This window comes from Gambusia affinis, linkage group LG14 (genome assembly GCF_019740435.1).
Source record: "Gambusia affinis linkage group LG14, SWU_Gaff_1.0, whole genome shotgun sequence".
Classification (NCBI taxonomy): domain Eukaryota; kingdom Metazoa; phylum Chordata; class Actinopteri; order Cyprinodontiformes; family Poeciliidae; genus Gambusia; species Gambusia affinis.
This window is the reverse complement of record NC_057881.1, coordinates 8,576,254-8,598,781: the sequence shown is the minus strand read 5'-3', so window position 1 is coordinate 8,598,781 and position 22,528 is coordinate 8,576,254. Positions and strand designations below refer to the sequence as shown.

Below are 22,528 nucleotides of genomic sequence, written 5' to 3'. Positions count from 1 at the left end.
TTGATTGGATACATTTTTTGAAAACCTAAGACATAAGACTAATAAGATTTGAGGGGAAAAATTTCAATGGATGCTTTTCATCCCTTTATATGCATAAGGATGACTTTTACTGGGATAGCAGGATTTTTAGGAGGCTTCTGTGGGGTAATTTTCAGCAGTCAGTATATTATCTACAGTAGACCATGTTGAGCAGTCAATTATAATCTGTTTCAGATTATAGTTTCGTAAACACAAGCTCACCTGTGCAGTTTACTATGTCGTTTAGTGCAAAATATAATTTGATCTGATGAGATCTCAGGCATATTTGGCTCTCTAAACATTCCCACCATTATCACTGTAGTATGTAATACTACAGTATCATGTATGGCTACAATGTAGCTTGCCACCATCAGTGTGTCTAAACAAGTCCATCATCTCTGTACTAGATAAATCACTACACAAGTACAGGTAATCCCCCTAAGGTTCATTAAACATGGATGCACTCTTTGTTTTTTTTGTTGTTGTTTTTGTTTTTTTGTCTGACTGTTATTATAACGCTGTTATTTATAATCCTCAAATTGTAGTTCTCTACATCACGTGTTACATTGTTATTTCACATGACCTCAGTCAATCGGGTGATTGAGGTGTGTCTATAACGTGTGCAACATGTTATGACCTGAAAGGGGGTTTATATTTTCTCAGGCCACAATAAAAGTTGCAGGACTGCAGTTTGAGATCCCTGAACCAGACAAAGTGAGGATGGTTCTAAAACTAGAGCTATGGTATAGAGAATTTATAGGTGTAAAAATTAGGAATGTAATAATTAAATTTTAACCTGTTCATGGATGCATGCATGTACATCATGAGTGCGTGTTGAGAAGCCAAGTCGATTGAATATAGATTTATTTGTTTGTATAAAAATTGATCTGTTCAGTTGAAAGCTACCAAGCGAGTGAACTCTTGATTTGCATATCTTCTGCTATTTTTGTGCAGCAGGAGGATTTTGTTGCTGCTGTTCTTCTTGCTGTTTGTAAATAAAGCTCCTGCAATGTGGGAAAAGTAATTTGTTGTTCACTGCAGCTTAGCTCAGTTGTCAAAGTCACACTCGACCAAACAGGCCACTAAAAGTCACTGGTTCTCGACAGAGTGCTGTATTCAAAGATATTAGAGGAAAGTTGAGTGGAAGGAAAACTTTTAGTAGAAAACGGTGCAAAAGCTAGAGAAACAGCAATGAAAAAGGTTAAGCAAAGTCCATTCAAAAAACTGGAGAGGAGATTATCTGGATTATGAAAAATAGAAAGTCAACTGAAGTCGTCTTGGGGCTCTAAAAATAGAGCAAACGGGTCAAATTTAATTACTAACAATTAATGTCACTGAGAGGAAGGGCTGGAAGAGTGACGTCTGTCAGCATCATTAAAATAGCATAAATCGTCTGTTTGCTGTCAGTGTTATCTGAAGGCATGCGTCCAGAGATCTGTTATAAGGGTCACTCTGTTTGCCGTCCAACTTGACCAAAGCAGTACACAGGAACACAAGGCGGCTGCTTTGAGCATATTACCGCTCGGGATGTTTGTCTGGTTCTTGTTTATCTGAGTTTGTGCAATACTGTAAGAAATAAGGAGCTCAAAGGCAAAAAACTCTGTGAAGCTTGTGTAGGAGGGGGAAGCTGAAAGTAAAAGAAAATGGCACGTGGACTAAAATGAGCCTCCCAGGATATGCTGGGGTTTCCTGTTCAACTGAAGCAGATAAAGCTATAAAGCCACGTATATATTTATGCAGAAGTTTTGTTTGAATGTTGTGGTCATTGAGCAGGATGTTGAAACCCTCACATGTGCTGAGTGTCTGTGGACTGTTTTGGCTTTAAAATGCTTTTGGATCTCCACCTTGTGGCTTGAAGTCCACCTTGCAGTACCTAATGTTCTGCACAAGCCTAAAACAGACACCTAGACATAAACACGACTTTCCACACCCGCTGACTGAGAGCCAAGAATGAGGGAAGACAAAATAACGGAGGCCAGTAAAGTCTTTCCATTCAGAAAAGTCTTTTAAATATAGTTTTACAAATAAAAGTATGCAGAAGCACGCGAACAAGAGCTCCTCTCTTAGTTAGGCAACATAATTTTTTCTTTTTTTCTTTTTCTGCATGTACGTTAAGTAACCCAACAGCTTATGACAGAGGACGTTAAGGGAGCAGTCACATTTTTTCTAAAGAATCATAAGCCTTTGGGGTCACAGGGTCAGAGCTCCAGCCTGACGTCACTTCTCGAGCATGCAGAGCGAAAACATGCCAGAGAAGAGCTGCAGCAGATGAGTAATTTCTGAGTGTTCTGGGGCGCTAAACTCCTCTCCGTGTCCTCAACTAAAATAACAAAAGTAAATGAGAATTAGACAGACCCAGTTCCTTGAAGGAAACGGGAGCATTTCCAGAGGAGCATGCCAGCACAAGAGTGTCATTTTAATTTGTGGCGTGGACAAGAGTAGGCTGAGCTGGCCTAGTGTACGTACTCCAAGTCAGCAGGAATCCTTGCTTTTTTTTACTTGTGTCTCATTCCCTTTCATAACTACATACTTAAAATTTTGCTTATCTGTTTAATCCTTGTAACTATGCACCAAAGAAACTATTTTTGATGCACATTTTTGAGATTTCTCGGGTTGCACCGATCCACTTTTTTCACTTGCGATACCTACACAGATATCTGAGGTTTAGTATCGGCCGATACCAATCTGAAAAAAAGTGCAGAATTGACTAAAAACTTTTTATAGTCTTATTTTTTTAACTATGATGGGATGTAGTTTGCAAGATGTTTAGTTGTATGACCAAACTGACGTATACAGACTGCATATTAGTTTATTCAGTGGTTTGCACGAGCACCACAGAGACACTTCCACCACATTTACTTTACATGGCTAAAGTTAGCCTTGTATTTGTGTTCATTAGTAGTTTTTTATATGAACAATATTGCTTTCTGCACTGGACACCACAAGGGAAAAAAGTAATATTGCACCCAGAATAGTTTTTTCTAATATTTAGCTGGAAGCTAAGTTCAGTGGCAGATAAAGCTGATGTTGGCTGGAGTCGATACAATATTAAAGTGCTGCTTTATTTTATTTTATTTTATTTTAAGAAGTTTAACATGTATTTAACTAATTCAAATCTCAACATTTTCCAGTGTCCCTTTAGTTTAGGGCAAACTAAAGGGAAATTTCACAGTTTCATTCGGGGAGATTTGGGCTGCGGTTCTATTTGAAAGTCTGTTTTGTGTGGATAAACTTTAATTGCCTTATTTCCACTAATTACAGATTCTTTAAAGCACCGTTTGAATTCTGATATCCATTTTTTTATAGACTTGCCATCCAAAATAAGCTGTAGTTTGAACCTTACGTCACAAAACTAAGTGTATCTCTTTAACGGAAATTGGGTTCTGATATCCATCTGCCCAGGGCCTTATGTAACTTTGGGCCGACCCTGTTACAGGGTTTAAAAAGTGACCATTTCACTAGATATGACACCTTTAAATGAAAATATGAGTTTTCTTATGTAAATCTGTTTGTATATACGTGTGTAGCCCAGAAGTGAAGTCTCTAATTAAGCAAGTATGGAGCGTGTAATTTCAAGCCTTTGCTCTACTGGCTCTGAGCTTCTTAATGACATGCTTCAAAACTCTGTGACCCACAGAAGCATGACTGAGAAGAAGAAGGAGAAGAGAGAAAGAGAGAGAGAGAGAAAAAAAACCGTCCAGCCCCTCTGAAGATTTCCTGTCTCAGGAAAGGCGCACATACTGTGAGTCATATAGGGCAAGTCCTGCCTGGTGTTTACTCTGCTTCTACACCGAGCTGTGAAGTCGCTTTTTGTGGAGGAGCAACAGGCGGCTGGATCCCAGAGAAACTCGGATATTTAACTCCTCTGTCCAGGCTCAATTAATGAAAAAGAAAGGGGGCGTGTGGTCCGGTTCTACATGGAGCTGCTTCGGTTTTCCGTCTTCTGCTGCGGAGCGGTCCTGTTCGGTATTGTGCTTCTGCCGGTGGAGACGAGTGAGTTAAACTTATTAAAACTTGTTAAAGGGGCGAGTTGACTCAAAGTTTCAACAAAGAACTTCCTTAATTTTTAAAAGAAAGATTCAGCCCACTGTGCCTAATACAGACTTTTATTACAACGGTGTAAATTGAATCGGAGAAACTAAAGTAAGCACAAAAGTAGAGTAATACGGACATTTATTGTCTGATCTCAAATCTATCATCGACTTTTAAAAACTAATCAAATGTTTGAGTTCCTTAAGATGTTGACTCATTTTATGTGAAAAACGGCTTAATGTCTTGCGAAGATATCACTGACTTTATTTTACGAGACAAAAGTAGTTTTAAGGAGCACGTTTGGTTTGACAGTTTGATCGGTGGTTCCGAAAGTTGCGGTCTTGAGAGCCTCCGAATAATCAAAGTAAAATACCAGAAATAATTGTGGCAATTGATACGTGTGACCTAAGTAGATAAAAATCAAGACAATGAAAGGTCAGTTGGTATCAGTTGGTACCATTTTTTGAGTATTTAAATCCCTTAGCAGTGGCGTCCACAAAGGTGGGTTTGAGGAGACTATGCTGCAGTCCCCTTATGCACTCAGTGGACCCGCGGTAAATCACCACAGCTGCTAGTGAATTTCTTAAATACACAAATAGTTGAGACTCCCTCTAAAAACCAACATAACTGCCTTTTTAAATAATTTAACTGCAAAATATACCTCAGAAAACATCTTAGCACTACCCCAGAAGCTAATATCTCCTTATGCTCTGGGGTGTCAATAGTCTGTCAAGTAGTATTGTATCTGTGTATTTCAGTTTCCTAAGCTGTATTTCTTTCAAATATTTTAGATATTTTATGCACACACACACAAAAAAAAATCTGCAAGTAGTGAAAGTTTCTGTGAATGCTCTGGAATTATGTTCCACAGAAAAATCAAAAAATGATCTGTGAAAACGTGGGGGTCCTCTGTGGTTTGTTTTATAAATATGGATCGCAGACAAGTTTAGATGAGTTGAAACTACAGTCCAGAATAAAATACTCACACGGTGATAATAAATGTTATTATTAGTCATAACAATATTATCAATAGGCTAATATGCCTTGTCTGTCCATTGTATTTATATTGGGAAACATTTGCAAACAGTTGAATTGTCTTTATTGTAATCAATGTAAAAGTGTAGTAACCCTCTTTCAGCCAGCTGACTGGCAGTGAGAAGCATCAAGTGTGAGAGTGTTTTTCGGTGTTAATATGGTGGAAAACATTCTGCTCACTCTAGCACTTTTGCAAAATTTATTTAAGCTATTGGACAGTAATGCAAAATGTTTTGGTATACTGTGACATGTTGAGTTGCAATAACTATAAACTTATTTATGCTAATTTTCTAGTCTCATTTTGGGTAACAATAATGAATGAACTCTCACCCAACTTAGACCTTGTTTTTGATGTAAATCATCTATTTACATTCTAATCTTAATTTAGTTAATCACCATTTGTGGTTATGAGTTTGTCCCATTCTTATTTTGTGAGACTAAGAATGAGAATGTACTAGTTTTGGCATGACGTTGTTATTTTTACGTGCATTAAAACATATTGAACAATAATTTGGAAAGAATAAAATCAATCACTTTCACTCCTTCAATTTCTGACCCCTTAGTATGTCAGAGTTTGGACCCTGGAGTTTTGCACAATACTTTGTTTCTCTTTGAGCTCTTTAGTACTTTTTAAATAATAAAGTTGGTACGGAATGGTTAAATTTTAAGAGGTATACTGCCCCAATTGCTTCCCTAAATTAGGAAAAACAATGGTTAAAACCAGAGATTACACAGTTGTACAAAAAGCCATAATTGGTGTGCTTCCTTATACACTGAAAATTGTAAATATTTTTTTAATATATTTTAAATGTACAATAACCACAGTGAGGTCCAGTATGTTAACTTCAGTATCGATGTTATTGTTCTTCAATATAACTGCACCAACATAGATATTTTTTGCAGTTTTGAATGGCTTACCTTCATAGCATCCATAATAATAATGTGAACTTTTAGCAATGTATTTTTTTTTGGATGTTCAAGGAGCAAAGATTGTATTTTTCACATTTTCAATGGACTACAAGAAGAAAAACAGCCCTGGAATGCTCCTTTAATCTTTTCTAGTTTTGTAGAAAAATAAAAACATGCAAAAATGTAACATGAGGGGAAACAGACTCTCTTTGTTTGGCTGAAAGATGAGCTGAAATTGTGTGTCCCATTATTAAACTTTTTGAACTTTCACATTTCTAAGTTAGATAAATTAACAGATAGGTCCTTAAAATTATTAGAAGGATGTGTCCCACAAAAGCTAAACTTTCATTAAAAAATTGTATTTCTCAAATTAAACTCTTTATACACTTCTGATTATTTGTATCTCAATAAATCAGAAATATGCAACCTCCTTCAGCAAAAAGGTTCATGCAGTGCTCAGAACGTCTTTGTTGGTTTGTGAAATTCATTGTTAGCTTTTATTACAAACAGTTGTTATCACTGAGAACATCCATTGTCCTGTTTTCCGACATAACCCTGAAACAATGTTAAGTTTGATGTTATTCCCAGATAACCACATTCAGAGATCAGTAGAGCTCAGCATCAGAAGCCATGAAGTTTGATCCCGGTTCACTGCTCTTCATTACATCACAGTCAATTTGATTGGGTTTATCTTGGAAATAACCAGAAGTTATTTTGAGCCCAACTAAACAAAACCCAAGTACCATATTCTGAGAACAGCAACCCTACTGAAAAATAAACAGTATACATAGTTTAAATTTGACTAATCATACTTTAAGTATGTTTAAAGATCACTTAATAGAGTTTTGCTAAAACAGTCTATCAAGCAGAAATACTTGTCAAACATCTGAACTTGTTTTAAATGCTTCAAAATAAGTTGGTATAAGTTACAAAAAGTAAAATATTTTACTTCTTTCTTCTAATGATCAGACTCTTAGCCAATGAGGCCTCATGTACTTAGAGGTTTTGTGTAGTATTTTCTAAAGACCAGCTTCTGATTTGGTTGTATGTATGTGCGTACATCAAAAATAGATTTCATCATCAGTTTTGATAATTGGACAAGATCTAAATGTGCTAATCCAAATATCAAAATGTGAGGGAATGTTACATTTACCAAAAAAAAAGTTTTTTACTTTATTGTCAAAACTGTCACCTTGTCGTGACAGTTTATTATGAAACAGATAATCTGTGAACTCCTCCACCTCCTGCCAGTGCTACTATTACCATCTCTCAGTCACAAACAACCAATCAGAGCCAGGAGTGTCTGCGTGCTGTCAATCACACTCTTGATTGCTAAATGTGCTAATGGTGGCGAAACAGCATACCATTTCTAGAAAGACATTTATCTGTCATCAACAGTGACGATGCTAACTGTCCTGAGCGGTCAGAACGGGCTCCAACTTTGGTGAACCAGCTGTGAGCAGCAAATACACGAGGATGATTGACAGCTTTAAGATCTCCCTGTAGCTCTGACCAGCCATTTCTGATTGATTTATGTAGTTAACACTGGGAGAAGACAGAGGAACTCTTTTTTTTTTCACGGATTATTATAATATACTCTCATAACCGTGACAGTTTTCACAAATGTGTAAAAAAAAAAAAAAAAAAAAAAAAGCAGATTTTTATAAAAGTTACATACTGCAGCTTTTATGCTGGCCACAGCCCTCTGCATGTTGGATCATCCATAGAGCAGGTGGCTTTAGCAGTCTGCTCCCAAGCTCACATTTGCTATGTAATTTTCAAGACAAAGGTGAAATTCTCTTTACTCATCATGTCCAAAATTACCTAACGTCCAAACATACCAAAGTTCACAATACCTAACCACATGCTAGGTTCCTCCACTACACCTAAGTGTTATGCCAAGTGAAATATTTGTAGAGCCTTTCTACTCCTCCTTATCGTTCTTCCTGTCTTATCTTTGACCAAGTCACCCTGCTGCCATGAAGTTTTACCTTCATCTGTCTCAGACTCAGTCCCAGTGGCACCAAGTAGCTCTGGCTGCTACTAATCCCCTTTACCCCCCCTACTCTGCAATTAAATGCAGCCCTGGGTGACAATTACCACCATTCATCCCTTCCACAACCCGCCTCCTGGGTTAAAATGACATGCTCTTTGAGAGGAGTTACTCTAATGATATAATTACTTGAGCTCAGCCACCTTCCTACTACTCAGGAATGGGCTTTCATCACCCCTGTCCCTGATTTTCGTTGCTGATCCACTTCAAAAAAACACCTCTCGAGCCCACGGGGCAGAAATTTAAATTGCTAAATCATTTAGCGTAGTCTGGAGTTCAAGTGATGCTTTTTGACCTTGGGAGTTTATTCAGCAGAGATGAGCTCAGAAATATCTCTCTGCAATTTCCTGAGACAGGTTTTCTGTAAAACAAGATGTCAGGATGCATTTCAGAGCAAACTTTCCTGCTCTTCCGTTTTTTTTTTTTTCTGCAGAAGCTGTGCTCTTTTACCGTAAGCCCACCCTGCAGTGTGGCTAAGCTGACAGGGAGATTTTTGTACCACGTTTCAGAGGCATATTTTGAAATCAGTGTGAAGACGTTTGGCTGCCAAAAAGCATGCTTTCGCTTACACTTCCCAGGCTGAAGAACATCTGACTCTGTTGGTCAGGTGATCAGCCATGTATGCTTTGCAACATTCACACGATGCTCTTAAAAACCTGCACGTAGATGGAAACAAACCTACTTATTTTCAGCGTGGCTGCACATCGAATTCATTGGTTCAGGAGCAGATAGTTTCCTGTACACAGAGTCCGGATACAGCTGAAGTGTGGTTGTGTGAATTTCCTTTAGCAGACAGAGCAGTCACATGCTGCAGACTTTTGCTTTTTAAATCGTCTTACTTCCCAGCATAGGCAGAAGGAAGTAATAGCTTCTCTGCATGGCTTGTTTTCTCACTAACTGCCCTTTAACCTGTAACCTTGTAGTGCTAAAAGTCTTCCCACCCCTTAAACAATTTTCTTACATTGTAATGTTAAAACCCCAAATTTTGATGTTGTATTTTTGATGGTATGAAATGAAGTGCAGTTGTGTGTAATTTGGAAAGAAAATAATGCCTTGTTTCAATTTTTTTTTTTTACAAATAAAATGAAGTGTTGCAGTATTTATATTGTGGCCCCTTGAGTCAATACCTCATTTAGTCAGTACAGTAACTTCAATGAGTCTATGCAGCTGTAGATGCAGCTGCAAGTACAGCTGCAAAGACTCTTTTGCTGTTTGTTTCCGTCAGCTTTGCTCAACTACAGACTGAAATTTTTGCCTAATCTTCTCTGCAAAATTGCAAAATTTCCAAGCGTTACCATCACTTCTCAAAGAGTGCTGGCTCATTTTTCTTTTTTTTTTTTTAGCATTCTTCTCATATCAGAAGGTGATAGTGTAGCCCAATCTCAACTACTTTTCTACAGATTTTCTTCCAGCGTTACACTGTTTTTAGCCTCATCCATATTCAAATCAGCTCTGACAGGCTTCCTCATTTTTTCAGTAGAAAACCAACTTGTTTCAAAATGACATTCTTGCACTCCCTGATATGTGTTGCGTTGGTTTAGTTTTTCTCTGCTCATCAAATTTTGACTTCTTCAGAATCAGCTGCGTTGGCTGATTTGTGTGGCCAAACAATTAATTTGACTATGGTTTCATCAATCACAATGTACAGACATGAAGTATAAATATATAAACTTACATATGAATTATACATAGAAAATATTAATGGGAACACATGTACAATGTGAATGTACAGTTAATGTTTATATGTATTAATAGTGCAAATATTTTTTACACAGTAGAGTAGCCGACTACTCAGGCTGTAAGGTTTCTGTTTAATGTGTTCATTGGAGAAACAGCCTGGGATAAGAAACGGTTTCTGTGGTGGCTGGTTTTAGCAAATAATCCAGTGTAGCAGCATAAAGGTGAAGGTAAAACTCTAAGCAGTTTGTGACCGGGATGTGTGGGGTCTGCAGAAATATTAGCTTCCCTTTTCCTGACCCTTTACTTGTACTAGTCCAAGCTGACGATATGATCAGCCACAGTGATCTCCTCTGCAGATGTGATTGCTCTTTGAACTTTGGGCCTGTCCTGTTTTGTAGCTGATCCAAACCACACAGTGATGGATGAAGCGGACACAAGTGTAAATGTTGGTTTCATCTCACCAGAGCAGCTTCTTCCACATGTTTGCTCATTACCCCTAAAGGCATGTTGCTTTCAAACCTAAGTTTAGAAAGTAGTATTTTATTTTCCTGCAACTTCACAAATATGCTTCTCTTCATGTTGGTCTATCTCATAATAGCCCAATAAAATACATTTAAATTTCTAGCTCCATTCCATTTCTGTCAGGGATAGGAATGTAGTGGGTGGACCTACTGGGCAGTGATCTGGGTGGGCTAAATGGGATTACTTTGGAGGGATTACTTTCTCTGTGTGTTATTTTATGTATGTGTTAGATACACTTTAACTAGATACACTTCTTTGTATTCATAAACTGTATGTATTAAAGGAAAAAAAACTCAATAAAAAGACAGTGATTAAAAAAAGAATTTCTAGCTCTAATTTGACAAAAGGTGACAAAGGGTATGAATATTTACACTAAATCACATTGGTTCTAAAATAAGGGAAAGTCAGTGAAGCACAATATATATGGGTCATGACCTTTATTGGCATAGCAATACTATGCATACTAAATAAATTGCTGCCGTTGATGGTGAGCTTTAGGGATTCTTTGACCTTTCCATCCAGGATCGTTTGTCACGAGGTTCGATATTATTCTGTTTTAGCTCTGACTGAAATTATAGACAAATTTACGCAAGTACTCTATTTTCCGAATCTTTATATATGAAAAAAAACAACAACAACGCGCCTTACAATCCGGAGCGGGTAATTCTGGAGTAAAACAGCGCCCTCTAGTGAATTAATACGGATTGATTCTGGATGTGCTGGCTGACCTCGAAGCGATTCTGTGCGGTACAAGGCGCTCTGTCAAAATATTTTAGTTACATCACATTACAGCTTCCGTAGTCAGGAGCGTCGTGGACTGATAGATGCTGTGGTTTGACTGACTGACTTATCTGAGTGTTTTGTTTCACTTAATGTGCTTTATAGTCTGTTGTGCTTTATATATGGAAAAAGATCAAAAATAGATCATCCATTAACAGTGTGTCTTATAATCCAGGGCGACTTATAGTGCGGAAAATACAGTAGTTATTTCCTTGTTGACATTTTCTGCTTTATGAAGATTAAAAAACATCTCCCAAAGCATGTTCTCTTGTCTTGCCCCTTTTGAAGTGAAATTGGACTTTAAAATTGAAATTACGGTTAACTAATTAGAAGTCTTCAAAAGCCTGATCAGTTTTTTAAAAAGTAGAGTATGCTAAAGTTTTATCTTATATAAGTTGTCATTAATTGTTGCACCGGTGATTTTAAAAAAATATATAATTTAGTTTTTTCTCCACTGTGAATGAAAGTACTTAAACTAAGGGCTTTTTAACATTTTTTTGAGCAAGATTATTATAGTTTAGTAGAAGATGAAAATAATTCTAAACTTCAAACAAAAATCTTTGCCTGGGTTTGCAGTGATTATTAATAAATCATGGATGATTTTTAGGGAGAAGATGCCTTTGGATGACCAAAAATCAGGCTATTTTATTGTTTTTGTCTTGAAAAACATGCATATTTTCCCTCCAATCACTCATGATCACCAATTACATCCTTTTGTGTTTTTTGTTAATAGTTCTTGGCACAGCACATATTTAAATGGGGGAGCCGACTCATCGGAATGACAAATTAAAGGCTTCCCAGCCAGCAGATGGCTTTGCTTTTCCTCTGTTTGTTGTACTTACCCGTCTGGCAGTTGTCTCAGGTCTTAGGTGATTATCAGGCCCGCAGGCACTCATCACACAATCCAGTCTGTCTGACTGATCTAAACGTGCCTGCTGGCAAAGTCAAGTCCGAACAAGATCAACAGAGATCTTGAAAAAATGCGTCCTCCTTCCTGTGGTGACATATTTTGGATTTTCTTCTCGCTCTCTTGAATTAGTCCACTCAAAGACGAATACCGTTTTCATTTTCATTGCTCTTTTTTGTTGTTTTAAAACACGAATGCTGTTGTCATTTATTATTTTCGTGTCATCTGGTAACCAATCCAACTTTCTCCGTCCTTTTCCCCCCTCTCATTTCAGATACCTCCATGATCACTATAAAACAGCTGTGCAAGTTTTGTGATTTGCAGGCCACCAAATGTCCCGGTAAGGGAATCTGCAAGGTGGATTGTGACATTACCTCCATCTGCCCTGATGATAACGACGTGTGTGTCAGCATCTGGTAAGCTCTGTTTTCACAATAACTCATCATTTGGGATCTGATTTTCGTCTTGACTCAGGTTATCTGATGTTCTGATATTTAAATACGTTTGTTCTGAAACATGTAAGGCTGACAAAAGCAAAAACAGGAGAATTCTGTAAGGAGCCAAATACTTTTCACAGCACAGTAAATGTCATACTATTAAGGAATATGTATGAGCTGTACAAATAGCAAGTTTGGAATAAACTCAAGCTGGACTAATCTACATATTGAATGTCTAAATTCCTGCTGAGTAATTCTGGATTTGTGAGTTCTGAAGGACAATTTAAAGAGGCGCTGCTATCCATGTACCATTAGCTTTCTGCTAACCTCAGCTCATATCATGACCGCTTCATTGGCAATGTAATGAGAAACATCAGCATGGCCTTAAGCTTTTAACACCAATACAAATCTACTTCCTGCTGCTTTGCACATCCAGAGTCAGATGTGAGGTCGTTGAATGGTCAGTATGCTTTCATTTTCCGGTTTCTTCAGCAGATTGTCCTAAATACCCTGGATAAAAGAGAAATTCAGAGGCTTCAGGGTGAAAATAAACACTTTTTGGGTATATAAAAACCAATTATTGCTTCTTAAGTTGGTTAGCACACCTGGGGGAAACTGGAAAAGGACCTCATCTTCCCTCCAAAAGTTGGGAAGAAGAGGGAAAAAATGCAAAAATAAAAGAATGGAATTCTATGCATTTAAAAAAAAATCATATCTATATATGTTTTCCAACCTAATGTATTTTTTAATAATTATTGTGAAAAATAAGTTATGATTGGCTGCCAGTCATCCACAAGCCAGCGTATGAAACAGGAAATGAACAAATGAGTTTCTGACGCAAAGTAAAATATTGAAGGAACTGTTGCAGAAAAAAACCCTGAGAGCTGCAGTGGATGAACTAGATGTGTGATTAATATAAAATATTACATTTTCTTATCATTAAAAGAGGGGCTTGTGGTGAAAAGTTTTATTATCAGGTAATATATTAAGTCATAAACTTCAGATTAATAAAGTCATTATATTTTACTTGATAATAAATTTTCCTCCACAGAATTCATGGCCAACTAAAATCAGAAGGTATGAGGCAGCATTTATACTGAACCAAGGTAATAATTGTTGAGTAGTGAATAAAAGTGAGGAATAAACATTCAAAATGTAATGTTTACATATTTTGAAGCATTGTCTCAGAGGGACCATGTTTATGGGTCCCTGTAAAAGTTTTGGACCCCCTGCTCCAGCAGAAAATGAGGCTTTTGTAGTCATTTAGTCAAAATCTGGACTTGCATGTAATTTAAAAGCTGTTGGATAAACAGGCTCAAAAATCCTCAAGTGTGAAAGAATTAGAACAATCCTGCAACAAAGAGCGGACCAAAAAAAAAAAAACTCTGCAAGTTGTTGTAAAGTCTGTTCCTTCCTTGCTATGTCTGTTTTTTCTTATGATTTTCAAAATTAATTTTCCCTTTTAAAAAAGACACAGTGAGAACGAGGTACATGAAATTTAGTTCAACATCTCAGCCCCGTTCCGGCAGGGACACAAGCTTTTTTTTTTTTTGCACAATGTGAAGATGTTTGTGAAGGTATTAGGACTCTTTAAGGTCATAGGTCACAGATAATCAATATGCTTTGTTGTCTCTGTTTTCTCTTTCCAAGGCGGAAGAAAGACGACAATATTACATTTGAAACAGTTTGTCACAATCCAGCTAATCCCCTGTATGGCCTGTACCTGGACGATTACAACAACACAAAGTGCATTATGAAAGAGAAAAAGGCCAAAGACTCAAAGTTTTTCATCTGTTCCTGTTCCAACGAGGAGGAGTGCAATGAAAACATCATTTTTAACCTAAGTAAGTTGGACATTTTGTCTTCTGTTTTTGTATCTTTAATTGCATTGCATGTTTGAGATCCCGATGTTGTGGTTTTTATGTTTTACTTAGATCTCCATGGACACATTTAAAGAATGATTTTTATGTTTTCAATTTGCCTATTATATATTATGATTCTACTTCGTTTTGCAGCTGAAATAAAGACACTTCTAGACGGGGCAACAATTTTCCAATTTAATATTCTCCTATTTTGGTGAACAATGTCTAAATTTTAGTTGTAATTTTCTAGTTTTAGCTGGCAGGAGTATCATTTAGTGTGACCGTTTGTCAAGCTTTGCGTGTGCAGAGATAATTTTCTGCCTTCTATTTTCAATAAACCAGTAATGTTCCACAAAACAACTCTCAATTTATTCTATTTTTTGTGGAACGTTCCTTGTAAACTTGTAGTCAATTGTATTTAAAAATCCCAGTAGGTCATAAATTGCTAAAATATTTAGGCCACCAGTAGGTGGCCTAAATATCATCCCAGACATCAGCCAGACATCATCCCCGTTCTGATGTCTGGCTTGAACTTCAGCAAGTTGTCTTCACCATGAGAGGGTGAAGTAGCTGGAGCTCTTATGATGACAGTAAAACTAAACATTAAAATTCTTAGCTGTAAAGCCAAAGCAATTAGATAGAACAAGCTGAGAGCTGCAGACGTTATAACTTTAAATTAGAGTAATGAGTCAGTTGGCGTCTACCCTGCAGATTAATTATAGTAATCTGAAGAAGGGTTCAGTTTATAGGTTACTGATTTTAAGTTTTAAAATACCCGTACGACTTGATCTACTTTGCTCTTCTTCTGATTGTAAGTGATCTTCTTGTAATCACTCAATAATCACAGCAACAGGTAAACTGATATATTAGTTACTATCGGCTCGTCATGTAAAGTGTCACGCCAGAATGTCAACGTGTTCGTACTGTGAGGCTGTGTTTCTTTGATTACAAACCGCTTCAGGACACACCTTTCCTTCTTATCTACAGTAAGCTATGGAATCTTTTTACTGCAGCAACTCTGCAGTAAAAGCATCTCGGTAGATTTCTGAGACCTGGCTTGGAACAGCAGAGAGCCAAATTAAAAGCATCTGTGGAGTGCAAACCACGTCATGGAAATGCATTTGCGTGCTCTCGAGAATGTATGAGCAGTCTCTGTAACTTTTCAGTGAGTAAAGATGGGTGGTGCTGCGACGGAGGCTGTTGTACGGTGGCCTTGAGGTGCAAAGCACTACAAAATTAACGACGTACAATTTCAAATTACGAAAACAGTACAACATTAACAAAAATAGTACAACATTAATGAATCACAATTACAAATTATGAAAACACAACAACATTAATGAAAACGGAAAGGGTATGTCCCAGTTGGAGACCTGAGAGATCACTGATTGGACTACAGAGCTTGTGAACCGGAAGTCATCGCTTGAACGGGTCGACCCGTTGTTGCGATACGTTATAGCGTCCGCCATATTGAAAGTGGCTTATCTAGCAGCAAGCTAATACATGTAAGAGGACCGAACTTCGTAAAGTGCCGTTCTGCAAAGTATTTCAAGTTAATTTCAAGTTATTGACACAATCTCTCACACATTATTATATAAGAATGGAAAAAAGAACAACGTTTCGAACTTTATTATGTGATTATTTCATTGTTTAGGGGCACAATAATTACATTTGATACAGCTGATTCTGATAAATTGTTTTTATTGATGAGCACACACACACACACACACACACACCTATACAGTGATGTATTCATGAACATATTAACACAATTCCATAATTCCATGTGCATTTCCTATTTCAAGATATGAATTAAAAAACGTAACTTAAAGGCAGTGGGTCCACTTTGTACAGTAAAACTGTTGAAACTAGTCCACGCAGCAGGTTTTCTCCACTGCCACTTTCAAGATGGCGGTGACGTAAGTCGGACCCAGATTATACGTATTCATGCCTTTTGTCCAATCAGAGATTTCTCAGGTCTCCTACTGGGACATACCCTTTCCTTTTTTGTTAATCTTGTTGTGTTTTCGTTAATCTTGTTGTGTTTTTGTTAATGTTGTTGTGTTTTCGTTTATCTTGTGTTTTTGTTAATGTTGTGTTTTCGTTAATGTTGTTGTGTTTTTTAATTTGTGATTGTGCTTCGTTAATGTTGTAGCGCTTTGCACCTCAGGGCCACCGTACTGTTGTGATTAAATACAATTTAGAAAGCAATGATTCCAGTAAGTTTCAGTGAATCTGGCTTGTAATTTTTTCACCAGTGGTTCATTTTATTAGGCATCCACAGAAGGCAGGACTCTTTAAACCTTTACCTTACCATAACCTTTGGGTAATGTTTGTTCTTCTCAAAGAAAAATACAAGTGGCATATTTATTTTATATATATTTACTTATGTATTTAATTTCAATCTAACTTTTTTAGGTGCTTTTAACTGATATTTACAGACAGTTTGATGGTTAAGAAACAAGAAAAGCGTACAATTGGAGGACAAAAATGTCCGGTTTAAAAGCTCTCCACAGTAGATGAAGAGTTTTCAAGTTATTTCTAGGAACCTTAGAGAAGCATCATTCCTCAGCATTTCTTCCACTTCATGACAAGTTTTCTTAGCTTTTAGGGAATCAGTTTATTGGTGTTTGAAAGTATCAATTTGCACTTTGTTTGGTGTTTTTGGTAGATTTAACTGGAGAAACTGCAACTAACTGTATCTTTGTGACAGCTTGTTATACACCTGTTATATTGCTGTTTGTCTGCCTCTTGTTTCAATGACGCATGAAAACAGAATGCCACAAGAAAATAATATTTCAGCATCTATGCATTGGACACTTTAGCAAACACTGTTTGATTATCAGATAAACCTGACTCCCATTGATTTTTATCAAACATGTCGCACATATTGAGCATATATCCAACAGAATCAACACAACTTAAATGATCACAGCAACAATACAATTTTACTGTTACTCTATCTCTGTGTTATGAAGATGCTTTGCGTATCTTGGCATTTAAAATACCAGAAATTGAAGGTGAAACTGATGGCAGGTACTCATTAACTATATTGACACAGTCATAGATCACTGAAATGTCATCCCAAGATGGTCAGTTGATCCTTAAATATGGAAAAAGTAAATAGAAATAAAACAAAACTGTACCTCCATAGGAAAAGTGACATACTGAAGCAGTAGAATGTTTGGCTCCATACCACTCCCACTATTTGGAATCGGAGAGCAACTAAAGCAAAATACTGGCTGTAAAAACATGACAAGGACTTGATTTGAAGACTGTTGATTTATAGCTCTGCTTTTTTAAATGTATAGACACAAAACTAGTTCTGCATTGGAACCTTTTCATGGCTGAATGACTCATAGATCTCAGATAACTGGCTGAACAAGTGAGAGGGAAAAAAACTAAAACTGTCCTGTGGAAATTGGTACTGGATTACAAATGAGAACCTTCAGAAGACCAGCAGAAAATGAACATTAATATTCATCGTCTGGAAAAAACTATTACAAGTGCAAGATTAAAAAAAATAAGAATCTCAATATCCAGTAAAAGTATATTCTCCTGATGCAACACAAATAGCTACAAATGAGTTCAAGACATCATAAAACATAATTCATAACACAAATTTATCTGTGTCCTTGTTAAACCCTAAACAGTTGAAGAAGTTTAAACTTCAAGGGGGAAGTTATCTCAGCAGACAGACTGCAGGCAGGTGGGCTTTTTCATGAAACTCAGGAGCAAACATGCCACAACACATCCCTGTTAGTCAGCTGATATTCTAAACAGTTGCTCCAGAGAAAGGGACAGACATGCTTCTTTTTTTTTGTAGACGTGGCAGATTGGCTGACTGAACTGAATGTCTATGCTCATTACGTTCAGCAGGTTTGTCTTAAACAGCAGAGTAGGTCTGGCAAACTGTGGCAGTTGCATAGAAGGGAAAGAAGGATTAAAGTAGATTCATTAGAAAATTATTGTGGAAAGGTCAGCCAAAAATCTGAAGTTAGCAAGTGCTAATTTCACAAACATGCTTTAATGGGGGGAATGCATGTCATTTAAAAAACAAATAAAAGTTAAAACCAGTTACATGTTGTGTGGCAGACAACTAAACGATTGCAATTTTAATCTTGTCAGTAAATTAATGCTCTTGCATTAAACTACTTTTACTAAAAAGGTTTTTACCCCCTTGTTAGCCAAAGGGCATTGCAACAAACTTTACAAATGTATGCAAAACCTTTTGTTTTTGTTGATATAGTATGTCATTTTCTGTGCAGCTACGACAGAATAGAATGGAAATAAAAATAAACTATCCACAACTACATTTTATTTATGCTTATATACAAACTAACATTAGCACTGTAGAACAGCAAGCTACGACGGGAAAGACAGGTTGTAGTTTAAAACTCCCTTGAAGGAGTTCTTCAGAAGTCAGAAAAGCAGAGAAAAAAAATAAATCTTTGATTCAAAAGTTCTCGGAATTTCAAAGTTATGGACGTTTGTGACGTCAAAACTGTTTGTGTGGCTAAATGTTGGGAATATTATGTGTTTTGTAGTTTTAATGATTGATGTACAATGTCTGCCGTTAAGAGCCACCATGACGCTCCTACAGCAAACACTGGGTATTCATATAATACAATGCCATGAAAAGCTGCAAAAAAACAAATAGTGCTCTCTATTGTACAATCATTAGATTTGACCACAACCACACCTGGAAAGATTACAGCTGTCAAATGGTTGCTTTCTTGCAAACTTACTCACCCAGTTTTAAGCTTGTTTGGGGTTTTTGTACATCATGGCTGATCAGAGCGTGAACTCTTATTCCTCTAAACATCCATCTTCTCCCCTTTTCACCTTTTGACCAAGTCTACATTGTGCCTTTTATTTAATATTTTAGCAAATTTCTACTAGAGAGGTCAATTCCCTTCTTTTTCATTTTAGAGATTTCATAATTTCAACTGTTTTTAATCAACCTCTGTCTCAAAGATAGAATTAACTAACAGATGACTGTGGGATGAATTAACCACACCAAATGTCAATTTTAAAGGTCAAATTACTAACCCATAAACCATTCCTTTTTATAGTGAAGGCTTTTTAAATTAGCAAGTGTGAACAACTTTTAATTTAAGGTAAAATAAGAATTTTATGACACCAATTTAAACTTATATAACATTATGTTGCATTAACATGCTGACCTGTTAACGTTGTCGACAACAACTTGAGGGTTTTACTCAAATGTCTGCGTCAAGAAGCACAGTGACAGGTTGTTGTGGAAAAAAAACTTCTCACTCTACGAAAGTCAAAACAAACTGTCTGTCTGGGGCCCTGCAGAGGATTTCAGACATGCGGTTTCCTGTTTAGAAAAAAAAGAGAAAAAAAATTATAGAGAGCTCGAGGGCTTGGTCTGGGGAGTCGGTGAGATGAGCTTTACGTTAATATTACTACCTTGTTCAAGACTGACTCCAGGCCTTTGTCTCACAGTGTCCTCCAAAAATGTATTCTTGTCATTTATTGTAACAAGTGGAATATGTTAAGATATGTTTTTTCACGTTATATTTGTAGCAGTAAAAAGTAACGTTAAAACATGAAGATCTCTTAACCTGATCAAACCGGAAAGAGTTGCTGCTACTTACTGTGCTGTTTGTACTGATATATTCTTATACATCCTGTTTTATGACTGCAACTTGAAAATGAATACTATAAATGCAGCAAATGGTGCTGTTTTCCAAAACAGTCGCAGGCTCCAGACACACCCTCCCCTAACGCACAAAAATAAAACAAATTCTATAAAGAGGCACAATATGTGGTTGGCTGGGTTGGGGTTTGGAGTTGTTTTTGGATCTGTGGTCCAGACTTTAATTTAAATGGACATTCCACAACCAAAGAGCAGTTCCTCCGCTGACCCAAGAGTACCATCGAACTCTTAGCTGGAGAGACGAGCATCCCACAAGCAAATCTGAATAGGCAATTTGGAATCTGTGTAAAACGGAGGATAATTGTGCTAAGCAAAAGAAAAAAAGGAAAAGCAGGGGTTAGTAAAAAGTCATGTTTTCATTACAATCCCCATCAGATAGGGTTGCAAAGACCAAAACCTTCACTTGTACTAGTTAAATGTCCATCTTTTCAAGCGTTTTAGAGAACATCCATCTCGATGAAACTTAAGGGGATGTATTCTCTACTGATGAGTACCTACAATGATCTAAATTAACCCACTGGGAGGATTATTCATGAAAAGTTCCTGCAACCAAAGGATCATCAGCTGCATGATATATGAAGTCCAAACAGAAGGAGTTCTAATGCATACTCCAGTAAGTAGGGGGAAAAAAATCAGCAAAGATCAAGGAGCCTGGGGGAAAGACACAAAGAACTGTGTCTCAAATTGGGACACAATTTGGGTGATTAAAGAGACAAAGATAAACATCTACAAACGCTCAAAAATCCCAGTGTAAACAGTTTAGCCTCTTTCATTTTTCTCTTCAATTATATTGTCAATCAAAACAGACATGTTTATAAAATAAAACATTTCTGCAGTAAAAGCAAAGTCTCTGGCTAGATTTAACAGAACTTCTCGGCAACAAACTATTATTATGGTTTGAAAGTATGTGCATAGGGTCCTAACTTCTGTTCTCCATTGTATACCAATAGAAATCTTTACCTTGTATTTAAAGAATGACTCTAAATGACTCTTCATAAATGTTTACAACTGTTGTGATGACGTGTCATTTGGTAAATAATGACACTTTTAATGCAAAGGTGCACTAAAAGTTGAATTAAAAGCTTATTAAAAGTGTCGACTTTGCATTATTCAGTAAATAACACTTTTCAATGCAAAGTTCCAGTAAAACTTGCATTAGAAGTACATTAAAAGTGTCAACTTTGCATTAAAAGTGTCATTATTTATCAAATGACACTTTGTGACAAGGGCCGTAAACATTCATGAAGACTTCTTCATGTTTATGACATTGTCATGTCAGTCTTATGCACATCCCTTCCAATAAAGTGTTACAGATTATTTTATATTACCGTAATGCTTTAATGAAATTATTTATTTATTTTTCATTTGATTTTATTTAGTGGCCTTTTTGCATTAGTAGCTTGACAGAAAGAAAGGCAGAGAGAGATCGGGAGAATATGCAGTAAATGGACCGGGAATCGAACCTGGTACAGCTGCACACGCTCTACTGCTGACCTGCCTGGGGCCCTTTGAACTTTAAATTTGGTATTGTGTCAACAAAACGTTGACACAATACCAAAGCGTAGTTCTAAAGTTAGTTTTATCTAGAGATGGATTCATCTGGAGTATTAATGTGTTTATCCTCGCTGTCTTCGTCACAGATTCTCAGGTTGGGCCTGTCATCCTGGTCAGCCTGGTGCCTCTTCTGGTCATAGCCATTTTTGTCATCACTTCGTTCTACTGTTACCGGGTCTGCAGTCCACAGGAAAACCCACGCAAGCCACTGGACAACACCGACAAGCACCCCATCATAGACAATGAGGGTTCAGACAGCAGCTCCACGCACGCCAACAACCTCAACCACAACACCGAGCTCCTGCCCATCGAGCTGGACGTTCTGGTCGGTAAGGGCCGCTTTGCCGAGGTCTACAAAGCCAAGCTGAAGCAAGGCTCGTCGGTCCGGGAGGAGCATGGCTTTGAAACGGTGGCAGTCAAGATCTTCCAGTTTGAGGAGTACGCCTCCTGGAAGAACGAGAAGGACATTTTCTCAGACGCGGACCTCAGGCATGAAAACGTGCTTCACTTCCTGACAGCAGAGGAGAGGAAGGGGCAGAGACAGTACTGGCTGATCACGGCTTACCACCCACTGGGGAACCTCCAAGAGTACCTAACCAATCACATCATCTCCTGGCACGACTTGTGGCTGCTGGGGAGCTCGCTGGCCCGTGCAGTGGCACACCTGCACAGTGACCGCACTTCCTGCGGCCGCTGCAAGGTTCCCATCGCTCACCGAGACATTAAAAGCTCAAATATACTCGTGAAAAAGGACATGACCTGCTGCCTGTGTGACTTTGGCCTCGCACTTCGACTGGACAACTCTCTGTCTGTGGACGAGCTGGCCAACAGCGGACAGGTAAGACCTCCTGCTCCTTGATTCATCATTTAATTTCAGCTCCAAAATCTCTCACTGTGCTTAGTTTTGCTATTTAATGTGATTGATTGAGTGAAGAAAAAGCAGTGCATAATTATGAAGTTGAAGGAAAATGAGGTATGGTTTTCAGACCATACCACAAGTTTCAGAAGTTTCACAATCTGAAACTTGTGAATTAATTTGTTTTTCAGTCCCCT

At 37.4% G+C, this 22,528-nt stretch overlaps 1 protein-coding gene across 1 annotated transcript in view; it reads left to right on the top strand.

Annotated features, from left to right (window-relative positions):
- The first annotated feature begins 3,755 nt into the window (after positions 1 to 3,755).
- Positions 3,756 to 22,528, top strand: part of LOC122843422 (TGF-beta receptor type-2-like) — a 34,524-nt gene continuing 15,751 nt past the window's right edge. The window contains exons 1-4 of the mRNA XM_044138139.1: positions 3,756 to 4,011; positions 12,211 to 12,352; positions 14,024 to 14,217; positions 21,562 to 22,313. Of these exons, the coding sequence (XP_043994074.1) occupies positions 3,936 to 4,011; positions 12,211 to 12,352; positions 14,024 to 14,217; positions 21,562 to 22,313 (1,164 nt within the window). The 5' untranslated portion in view covers positions 3,756 to 3,935. The remainder of the gene's footprint in view (positions 4,012 to 12,210; positions 12,353 to 14,023; positions 14,218 to 21,561; positions 22,314 to 22,528) is intronic.